General features: G+C 37.8%; 1 protein-coding gene across 3 annotated transcripts in view; it reads right to left on the bottom strand.

The window, feature by feature from the left end:
• The window catches only part of FLNB (filamin B), an 84,769-nt gene that overhangs the window by 6,463 nt on the left and 66,535 nt on the right, over window positions 1-11,771 (bottom strand). For 2 of the 3 annotated variants that reach the window (XM_015816329.2, XM_015816330.2), the window contains 12 exons: window positions 10,505-10,582; window positions 9,890-9,992; window positions 9,047-9,187; window positions 7,303-7,431; window positions 6,461-6,634; window positions 5,957-6,115; window positions 5,517-5,720; window positions 4,862-5,014; window positions 4,349-4,471; window positions 2,754-3,020; window positions 2,353-2,490; window positions 2,144-2,259 (listed from right to left, as the gene is read on the bottom strand). In XM_015816329.2, coding sequence (XP_015671815.1) covers window positions 2,144-2,259; window positions 2,353-2,490; window positions 2,754-3,020; window positions 4,349-4,471; window positions 4,862-5,014; window positions 5,517-5,720; window positions 5,957-6,115; window positions 6,461-6,634; window positions 7,303-7,431; window positions 9,047-9,187; window positions 9,890-9,992; window positions 10,505-10,582 — 1,785 coding nt within the window. The remainder of the gene's footprint in view (window positions 1-2,143; window positions 2,260-2,352; window positions 2,491-2,753; window positions 3,021-4,348; window positions 4,472-4,861; window positions 5,015-5,516; window positions 5,721-5,956; window positions 6,116-6,460; window positions 6,635-7,302; window positions 7,432-9,046; window positions 9,188-9,889; window positions 9,993-10,504; window positions 10,583-11,771) is intronic. The other variant, XM_015816331.2, reaches the window with a different exon arrangement.

Genomic DNA, 11,771 nt, shown 5'->3' with positions numbered 1-11,771 from the left:
ACTGAATCTTTCAAAAATATCAGAGAATTTATCAATCTTATTCTAAACGTAACTCTGTGTTCCATAAAATACTTGAATATTCCTGACATGACTGCCTACTACTTACCTGTGTAACTTAATTAAGGGAGTGTCACTCACTATTCCATGAAGTAAATAACTAGGCAGAAACATGTAAGGTCCTCTCTGTGCCTCTGAGTATAAACACGTAAGATCTGTTTAGGGGCTAATTCTAATCTTGAGAGAAAATACAGGACCACACAGAAAGATAATAATGGATAGTTCAGAGTTATTCGAAATTATTTTAACCACACACACAAGCCAGAACATGGACACTGCAAGTCTAGAAGTTAGAATACTGACATAAAAACTAGTATCGGACATCTAATTATTCCATAATAGTGGTGCAATCAGCAATTTAATTCCTGAAATATTTAGTTTTCTGTGGGAAATCTGAGTTTCCATAGTGTCGTTTGCCAATTAATATATTGTAGAATCCTCGGTGCTGAGTTTGGTTGTTTGCTTGCAGACATTTCATTACCAAGCTAAGTATCATCATCAATGCCACTGAGTGTGGGGTTTGCTCCTTGTTTATTTACATTAGCTTGCCCTACCAGTATTGGTGTGGGTGTGGTTTTCCCCCTGGGTCTCTTTGATTAGGATATTGTTTTCTGCTTATCTGAGTTTTGGCTGCTGGGGATATGTTCTGGTCTTTTTGTTTCCTTCTTTGCTTTTTTATTGTCTCAATTTTGTAAACATATTGTCTATATATTATTTCTAACATTTGTTAACATATAATTAACATACTGTCAGCATGTTAATTATATATTATATGTTAACATTTGTTAACATATAATTAACATATAATTAACCTATTGCCAGTAGCAGCATGAGATAATGGTTGAATATGATACTTGCAGCTTTCTCTTCATGGAAATCATGCTTTCCACCATGGGAACAGATGCAGTATTTGAGGATCCCTGGAACTATGAAAAAGGAACTAAAAGAATATGTAAATCTGTATCTGTTGCGCAACACTTATCACTACATACTTCTGCATGGCCCACTTTTGCCTTAGACTCTAGGAAAGTCTAGATATTTCACCATGGTTTTAAATTGCAATGCTCTTCCCTCAGTTCATAGCTTACTTGAGATTTCATTTTCAGCTTTACCCTCAAGAGAGAAATAAATGGTTATTGAGCAAACCTACATATAAGGCATTAAAAGTGAATCAAGAGCTGTTCAAAATACAAAAGACTCCTCTACGAGACAATTTCTTGTTTCACTGCCCCTGCCTTCCCATTAGTTTTATTTCCCTCTTTAGGGTTTTAATCAGCTGACATGCACATTCTGTCAGAAGTCTTTAAATGAAACACAAGAAAAACATCAATACCATAGCAGCTAATTCACATCCTTGTAGTAGTTTTAGTGTGATTTAGCTAGAAACCTGCATCAATGCACACATTTGCAAGGCAGTTTACTCGAGCAATACCTAGTTTAACTAAATACAAGATTGTGTCACTTAACATAGTTACTTCAAAGAGCAGCAATAATTTATTCATGCTAGCTGGTCAAACGTTAATGTAAAATCTTCTGTGTTTCTTTCATCTTAAACTTACGACAGTGGACTCAGTGGTCTAAGTGGTCTCTCTCAGGCCATTTGATTGACTGTATGACAGCTGGAATCCACTCTTCCTCTGGCTGATGTGGGGTAACTATTTGAACCATGAATTTCTAGGATTCATGAACCCGCTAGTGTGAATTACTGCTTTATAACCATTCTAGAGCCATACTTGCTCAACCATTTGCATTCTCAAAACATACTTATCATTAGTTTACACTACTCTGTAATGGTAGATTTACTCATGTAGTCTTCTTGCTTGCTGCCAAGTATTACTCTCCACTTATGGTACCCTACACTAAAATGTCTTCTGGCAAAATAATGTAAATAGCAATGTGTATAAAGCTTAATCCACTAAGGAGATCAAGCTATGTTCTGCTCAACACTGTTTCTTAACTAAAAACTCTATTTTCTCCAGGTAGAAAGATTTTCTCAAAAGAAGCAACACTAGGAAGGGTAGGAGCACTGAGAACAAGGATGAAATCAGCTTGTGGTAAATTACAGGGATATTTCCTTGTGTCTCACCTGAAGGCTCATAACAGTAAGCCTACGAGCATCATCGGAGGGTGCTATCACAGGAACCAGGTACGGGCTTTCAGGAATTTGCTCATCATTAAATTTGATGGACACCTCATAGTTACCTGAAAGACACAAGAACTTCATTAAATAAACTAGAAAAGCAAACAACCTGTTTCCAAGTTATAATGTTATTCCATCACACTTAAATCTCATACCAGGCTCTTGAGCAGTATAGGACACACCACAAGATCCATCTTTGTGGTCTTCAAAAGCAATTTCTGCCTTACTTGGCCCTTCCACTGAAATGGAGAGACCACCAGCTCCGGCTTCTCTTGTCCATATGTTAAACTCAGCTGTTAACAAAAGAAACCAATTAGAGGCAGACACGTGACTCCCCCCCAATCCCTTTCTTATAGTACTGGCATTGGTTGCCACAGAGTGGTGTTATCCCAAAATATATTCCAGCAGAAGCAGTTGTGTGAAAAGATTCATATCCAGCCAACAATTAATCATCCTGTTCTAAGAATACAATCATAGATACTGTACATCTCAAAAAAAGATGCTCAGGCCAGTAAAAGGAATTGAGACGCTTGGAATAAAGTAGTAAAGGTCTTACCTGGGATGCCAGCCTCTGCTCTTTCAAGTCCTGGACCGCTAGCTCTGACTTTATTGGCTCCTCCTTCACCAAGAGGCCCAACTGTAAACTGGAATGGACTGCCAGGCACATGCTGCCCTCTGTATTTCACAGCCACAGTGTGGACACCCATTTCTTGTGGCACAAAGCGGACACAGTATGTGTTTTTGTCATGCTCCACTATTTCTGCATCAGTAATCCTTCCGGATGGGCTGGTTACTTGGGATGACATATCACCTATATCAATTTCTTAGGGGAAAAAATAAAGCAAATGACACTGGAATACTGCAGCCTGTCAAATTCCATATAGACAGATATTTTGCCAGGCATACATGTAATTCGGAGTGATTCCCTTCTCCCATAACTACAATCAGCATACTTGTAAGGAGGAAGGAAGGAAGTAGATACAGGTAGTCCTTGATGTACGACCACAATTGGGATCAGAATCTCAGTTCTTGAGTAAAGCAGTCATTAAATGAGTCTGCCCTCATGAATGCTTCACTCAAAGACCACAACTCTGACACTCCAGCAATCTGGCAGGTTGTTAAGTAGATGGAGTACAAAGTAAGGAGTGTGGGGTACCTTGGTGGGGGGAGGAAACACTGGGAGGTTGTACTCAAGAACTAAAAATCTTGCCTGCTGATATCCAAATAGGATTTTCAGCCCATGAGTGAAGAGAGTCTTGTGCGCAGATTGTGTGGGCCTCCTCCACCTGCCTGAGGCACCCGGTGCTCCTTACTTTACTGCAAAGTCTCTCTGCTTGGATTTCGGCTCTCTGTTATTTCTGAGGGTTGGCTGAAAGAGATGTCTGCTGAAGAATTTCAGTTCCTCTCCATGCATGGAAGGGAATTCCTTCAGTGGAGCGCGGGAACAGAGCTCAGAATCTTCAGAAGAGGCCAGCCCCAAGAAACAAGGAACCCCTCAGCAAGTAGCAGCAGCCTGCCATCTTCCTTACTTGCTTCCCCCACTGACTTTGCAGAAAAGACTGCAAATGGCAATCACATGACCTCAGGGCCGTTTGGCAACCAGTCGTTAAGTGAGAACAGGTTGCCAAGCACTCAGACTTGTAATCAGATGGCCATGGAGGTTTGCACATTTTGCAATGGCCAGAAGAGCTTTATAGGATATAAAACATTGCTTCCAAGGCTGTCATAAGTTTGAACCATCATTAAATGTACAATTGTAAGTCGAGGACTACCTGTACCAAAATAGATACAAAGCATGAAATCTGAAAGGCCAAACGCTTAATGCTTTTGCTCAAAAAAACAAATGGGGAATGCAAAACAGAATATTAATTATGAATGGAGCACAGTCGGTGCTTTTGATGTTGGACTTGAATCTGGGGAGACGCAGGTTCAAGCCCACTCTCAACCAAGGGAGCTCATGGAATATCTTTGGGTCAGCCACAATCTCTATTGTGAGTTCTTTTCTGACTGTTGGGAGAACTCCAGTTGTTTCTGTTCAAACAAACACAGTAGAACAGAATCAGCTAATGAATGTTAATAGTCCACTTTATTTAAATATCACCATTTTCTAGGCACTATTTATTTAAATGTTTGTTAAAGGACAAAGCTTACCTGGAATTTTTAAGTTAAGATCACACAAACTTCCAACAGTGGCCACAGAGGGAGCTCGCCTGGTGCGTGTGATGCTTTCCTTGACCCTGCCTTCTCCACTTATTTTCACAGTAAATGGGCTGCCTTTAATTAAAATATATACAAGATCACACTGAGTTGCACTTATCAACAGTGCAGACACCAAAATTTAGGTAGGTAAGGATTTTCAGAAAGATACTAGTTACAAGTCTATGTACAATGTATAATTACATCATAAACATGAAGCAGAAATGTTTGATAATGACTGCAAAGAAAGCCATCCTTTCCCACTAAACAGTTCAGCACTGAAAAGTGCTTAAATAACCTAGAGGATTATAAAGTGCACAGAATTCACAGTCCAGATAATCAAGCTGTTCCTTCCAGTGTTTTCAGTATTCTTGTACTCTACTAGTATTGTTAGGTATATAATAGGGTAATGCTGTGAGTTACCAAAACAACTAGCCTTAACTTACCTAACTTTCCCTTCATTCTTACCTGGGATATGCTCATCAGCAAATTTAGTTGACACTATGTAAACACCAGGCACAGTTGGAAAGTATGACACTCTGCATGTTCCGTCATCAAGATCTTCTGTCTGGATATCCACTTTGCTAGGTCCTTCAACTGCCAGTGATATTCCACCATACCCTAGAAAAGAAGATACAGAGTGAGTGCCTATAATGATGAATAGTTGTGAAATATTTCCTGGACGTTTTATCCTTTAAAAATCAAGATATTACAAGTTTCTTCCGTCAGGCCATGCTCATGGACAGAGCTCACCAAATATTTGATTTGTGGCACTGCACAATGCTATAAATTATATACAATAATATATTAAGTTATCAAAACCGCACACCATTGAACCCTTTTCTATTTTGTACACAGTCTCAGGAAATTCTATATTTTTTGAGCTTGACAATTAATTTATAATTCAAATTAGGAGTTAAACCATAGTTTTAATTCTGTCCAGTGATAGAAACACACATGTTATTTCTTACTGCAGAGTTGAGCAAAATTGTTTCAAACAAATGGCAAATCAACTGAATTGTCAAGTGTATTTCTTTCTGTTTCCTACATGTATAGGAATAGGCAGTTTCCTAGGTTAAGCCATAAGACGTCCATGCAAATGAAGAGGCTTTGTATTACTGACCTGCATCTCTGGTATCGACAATGAAGTCACACATTTCAAAAGTGCGACCTTCAACCAAGCCACGTCCAGAAACCCTTGCTCTACTTGCATCACCGATCTCAGACTGAACTACCATAATGGACACTGGACTGTTGGGCACATGACTTCCATTCTTCATTATGCTGACCAAATGTTCTCCCACCTCTCGAGGGATGAATGAGATACCTGCCAGATAAAGCATGGCAACAAGGTTTCAATTCTGTACCTCACAAAACAAAGGAAGTAGTGCCTTGTCCGCTTTTCCCTCCCCCGCTCCCCCAGCGGGAGACTGATATTACAGACAGCATTAGTACTCACAAATTTGAGGTGCAAATTTAAGCTATTTATCAGCTTTTAACTGTGGTCCTGACAAAAATTTCATAAAACAATTACACAGCCTCCCTAGAAGATCAGGGACTTACCAATGTGATTATTTGGCAGTCTTTTCAGAAGACAAGGTTCATCTCTGCCAGATGGGGCTTTAATACTGGCTGACAAGAGGCTAAGATCAGTCTCATTAATGTCCAGCAAGAAGTCAGCAGCTGAGCCAAGTTTAACTTGGGATCGCCTCCTACTGTCATCTTAGGAAAGAAGAATCCCATTAGGATCAGCAGATATATAAACAAGACTATTCATGTTCAGTTGTTCCTAGATGGAGATTTATGGTTGAAGAAATCGAAACTCTAAATGGGACTGTATTAGACAACAGTCAAACTGAAAATGTGGGTATATTCTATATTAATTTCTAATGCTTTTATAGTAAATCCTTGGCTAAAATCATTTCCACATTTTGCTGGTATCTCAAGCTCTGTTGAAATTTATGAAAATGTTACATATTTTAAGTGTTAAAGTGTTAAAACTAAACTGTGCAGTTATAAATCTAGCACACTGTATGAATCAGAAACCTAGTCCTTATATTCTCATACCTGTGATTCTGGCAACAAATGGGCTCCCTGGGATATGTTTGTCATTGTACTTCACTAATATGCTGTAGTTTCCTGGAAGTGTTGGCAGGTAAGTGACTGTGCAAGTGCCATCCTTGTTATCAATGCAGCTGATCTCAGCTTTTGAAGGACCCTCAATTGCCAAGTCCAAGCCACCTGTCACATTGGGTGAAAAGCATTACTAGTATTGTCCTATGTATATTTCCAATACTTTGGCTGAAATTATGAAGAGTAACTTGCAGTTTCAGATGTTTGGGGCCTTCAGATGTTTGGGGCTTTCTTTTAAAACATCTCCACAATCAATTCATCATCATATTTAATTATGGGAATTAATTTTTGCCAAGCTGACTGAAGCGGAAAGATGAACTCGATGTTCTACAAACATCCAATATTAACTTTGTAAAATAGCATGCATAATTTCCCCTAGATTATCACTGTTACCTCTTCAGTGTTGTGTTTGAACAACAGGTTCCAAACTTAGTCACAAAGCTCACTCAGTGACTATGAGAAACTCTCAAGCTAACCTTTAAATATGAGGACAAGTATATTTAGTTAAGTTTAAAATATTGTAATATCTGCAAAGTAGCAAAACCCCTTGTAGAAATATTATGCTTAAGCAAATAAGACTATCATAATGCATGCCTGCTAGTTGTGGCATAAGATACTGAAATGAGGAATGATGCCCATGTTCACTGTTAAAATATCTTTATAACTCTAAGTCAGCAATTGAAGCCCATATGAATGCTTACTTGGAAATTAAAGAACACACTCAAATGGAATTTGCTTCATCTTTGGTGTACTGTGACTAAAAAGCTAATTCTTACCTTCCCCAGCATCCTCTGTGACTATGGTGAAGGTTGCTGGCTTGTTTGTTACACCATAGACAAGACCCGGTCCATAAGCAGTCACACTTCCACTATTTGGATAGTTCACATAGAACTGTAAAGGGCTCTCTGCAGAGGATAAAAGTCTATCATCAGTACACACAGTCTCACAGATTTTAATGATTTTACTTATTTTGCCTCTCCAAAAGGGATTATAAATGCTCTTCACTTAACAAGGGCTCAGGGCCAGAAACTCACTCTCGATCCCTCAGCCCAATTCACCTCACAGGGTTGTTGTTGTGGGGAAAATAGAAAGAAGAAAGAGTATTAAGTATGTTTACAGCCTTGAGTTATTTATAAAAATAATAAAAGCTGGGATAAAAATAAACAAAAATAAAATATAACATCACTTGTTTGCCTTCACTGGCCAATGATAGACATGTATTTCTATAAGCCTCTTGTCCTGTTGTTTTCTATCAACAAACAAACAAACTACAGGTCCTGATTTTATTACTTACAGGGTCATATCTGTTGCCGTATGCAAGAAAAAGCCAAACCATTAAAATTGTGGAAGCCCTATGAAGGCTGTTTTTTTGTGGCTGAGCTTTAATGGTGCTTCTATCCCTAGCTTTACTCACCGGCTTTAAGGCTAACATAGCTAAGCTTAAACCTGTCCATTTTAAATTAATCAACTCCATCTTAACGGGATGTGCCTAGAATATTTTTTTTTAACATTATCTCTGCCTACACTTTGGACATTTACTTGCATAAGCCAACATACAGTCACCATGTGTCCATACCCCATGAAAGTATCAGGATGAGAAACTTAAATACTCTTCTCACCACACATTAGAAAGTGGTAAAATAACTAGAATGATAGAAACCATCAAATATGCCCTAAAGCAACTGAAGCACTCCAGTTCAGAACAGACTGTATGAAGATACATTGTTATATGTCACTAGACAGTCACTTGTCTGAAATGGTATAGGTTCTCGTGCTCGAGCAGGGGGCTGGACTAGAAGACCTCCAAGGTCCCTTCCAGCTCTATTCTATTCTAAATATATTCCAGCTACTAAATTTTTCTCCTGTGTACAATATTAAGGGAGCAGAACCAAGGATTTTCATACAATGTGTATTTTTAAATAATTTACGCAAACCAGCAACATGTTACAAGCAGTCAAATCTATGGTGATTCATAATAATTTACTTGAAAATCAATTTCTGCTATTTATAGTGTGCAAAAGAGAGCAAACTGTAATTTAAGGAAAGAAGGCCTAATATTTTACACAAGCTTTTTGTACAGCTCTTAATCTTTATTCCCCCCAAAATTATATGTTTCAATTGACCATAGGGAAATAGCAACAAATTTCACTTCACAAAGCCAAAGCTTTTTTAAATCTGGCACACGCTCAGTAAGAATTCTTGATTCTTTAACCCAATGTTTCTCATTTTATGATGCATAGTGCAACTCCAGACTGCAGCCATTTACAAGGCTGAAGTTATCAACATCTAAATTACAGTGTTTCTCAACCTTGACAATTTTAAGGCATGTGGACCTCAACTCCCAGAATTCCACAGCCAGCATTGCTGGCTGTGGAATTCTGGGAGTTGAAGTCCACATGCCTTAAAATTGTCAAGGTTGAGAAACACTGATCTAGAGTATTATGTATAATTATAATTCCCATTCACCCAGGTTTTTTTTGCAATGCAATATGATGTTAATTAGAATTAATTGGTACTTACCTGGAATATGGTTACCCATGTATTTGATATGCATTTCATGTAACCCAACCTCAACAGGAGCGTATCTAACTGTAACTGTGCCATCCTTATTATCCACAATTTCTGGTGTTGCAGTCTTTCCTGAAGGCATGTAGACTTCCCCTAAAAACAATAAGGTTACATTATATTTAAAGAAAAAAGTCATCCAAGCATTTTCATACCCAAGCCTGTACAATATCAAGGGGCTATTTTGTAAATTATCTAAGGAAGGAGACAATTGGACTATTCCTGGCTCCCATTTCTACCTTGATGCTATCAGAGACCTTGGAGATGTATTATTTTCATATCATATACTAGAGTATAACTAGTAATAACTTAAAATCAGCCTCTTAAAGTGTTTAAGAGTTTTAAAAAATATTAGAGGGGAGAGGATCTATTATAATTGCCTCACAATTTGAAAATTATACTTTGAATGTGTACGATATTCCCAAACCTGATAGACTTAAAGAATTTAATCTGGTGTTGATGGTCTGGACTATAATTCCCCAACCTGGAGCCTTCCAAGAGTTATACCATCCAGGAATTCTGGATAGCAACATTTTATCACAAGGATAGAAAAATGCCCTGTACCAATGAAAGCAACTAAGTATGAATGCTGCACTGTTCAAAACTAAAAACAGCTATTTTAATAGGATTCATTCTCCATCATCCCCTTTTGGATTATATAGTAAGCAAATCAGACTGAAAATTTTATGAAATTAGGTCTACACTTCAGATACATGAAGACTCTCTCACAGAGCAAAGAATTTTGAATGATGCTAGCAAGCTGGGTGAACTATGATTTGAATGCAGTAAACTATTTACCAGTAATTTCCCCTTTTCTAACTGCAAAAGGAATGACCACATCAAAGGGCTTAAAGCCTACACCATTCATACCACCGTCAGGTACATATGCTTCCTCTGTGACCTAAAGAAGAAAAAAATGTTAATTTTATCTGTACAGTTAAGATGTTGGGCTAATGTTTTTTAGACTGCTGCTTCCAGAATGAAGACACCACTGAATCACAAAGATATTTAGAACATATGAATGGCACAATGAAGTTGCAAGACATTGCACATACAAGGAGAGTTCCATCTGAAAGAACAACAATTTGTCACAGCCTAGAGGAAAGTTAATTTGTTTAAGAAGACACCAGAATATAAAGCTCTCTGCTTTCATATGGCTAGAAGGAAACTGATGTGCAGTTTTATAAGGTTAGAGTACCTTAGGAGCCTTGAAATGATTGTGATGTTAAAAGTTGCTCAAAAAGTCATTAGCACAGTAATGAATAGAAATTTCTGAATCAAATTTGGCTTCCTCCAAAGTAGCACTTGGACCACCGCTAAGATATGACACAAAAGCAAGCTTAAGCAACCCCAAGAGAAAGGCAGGCTGTCATTTCTTGAATGGAACATGGAAAAAATTGTAAAATTGTGTACCCAGGGATGGAATCCAGGGGGACAGGCTGCATTTAGTGGCTCCTGAGACAATACTGCAACTTCATCTGCATCTGTGGCCTAGTTAGTGGCAAAAAGTACAGTTTACAAAAATGAACCCCTATTTCTTCCCACAAAGCATAAAAATACCAAATACATAGAGTGGGAAAGAAGCATATTACAGAACAGGAATGTTATCGCCTAGCCCAAAACTAGCACACAAGAATTGTATGGTAGTTCCCAGCAAGCCAAACTCAAATTTCTTTGTGCTTTCTCCAGTTTTGTCCACTTTCCCAATAGCAGTTGATATTTTCTTTAACAAACCCATTAACGTAAGGAGCAGATAGGTAACAGAATACTAAAACACTAAAGGGAATAAGAGGTAGAAACAGCCACTTTAAATGGTAATATTTTATCCTATGGTCACCAATTTTAAAAAGCCAATTCAGGAAAATCACAAAGATAAATAAGAACCAATTGGAACATCTCTTCCTATCTCTTTAAGATATGGAATGAAGATAGGTCAGAAAGGAATCCTTAGATAGCATTCACGGTAAGAAATTTGTCCAACACCTCTTTTATGATTTGCTTTTCAATTTCCACAATTCAGAGCTCTATAATATAAAATCTATCACTTTGCGTTCAATTGTAGTCAAGTATTAAGAATGAGTGGTAGCCTCAAACCAAACTGGTTTTCAAAAAGAGACAATATGGCTTTTCAGTTGGTAAACAGATACATGGAGCTGCAAACTGGTGGTAGTTGTGAAGGCTTTTAGAAGAAGATTGCTGGGAAAAGATGAGTGCCTTTCTGCATCTTCTCCTCAAAATGTCCCCCTCCCTTAAGTATTTGTTGAATGGAATGTTAGAACTTTCTATAACAGCTTTAAAAATGCAAATGCTAATGTATTTCAAAAATTTATAAATATATATATATTTATAATTACTTTTTGAAATACATTAGATGAACATTAAAATGTATCCCCTGAACTGTTGTGGGGGACTATTGTATAACCAAACTTGACCTTGTCCTTAGTCACCATATTTTACATATACTGTCATCTACACACAGCCCAACCTCACTGGACAATAGGTTGAACGGAACTCTTACAAATAGCACAATCTGTGATTGGCTGAAATGACAGGGGAGAAAGCATGCACAGTAAAGAGATAAAGGGCATTATATCCCTGCAGTTCAGCCCCTCCTAACATTTGAAAAATTATAACAGTATAATTTATGATCACAAAAAACTTACACTTCATGCGAATCTAA

Source organism: Protobothrops mucrosquamatus, unplaced genomic scaffold (assembly GCF_001527695.2).
Source record: "Protobothrops mucrosquamatus isolate PMUCROS unplaced genomic scaffold, P.Mucros_1.0 scaffold428, whole genome shotgun sequence".
Lineage (NCBI taxonomy): Eukaryota > Metazoa > Chordata > Lepidosauria > Squamata > Viperidae > Protobothrops > Protobothrops mucrosquamatus.
Note: the sequence above shows the minus strand (reverse complement) of the source record. Positions and strands in the feature narration are given on the sequence as shown.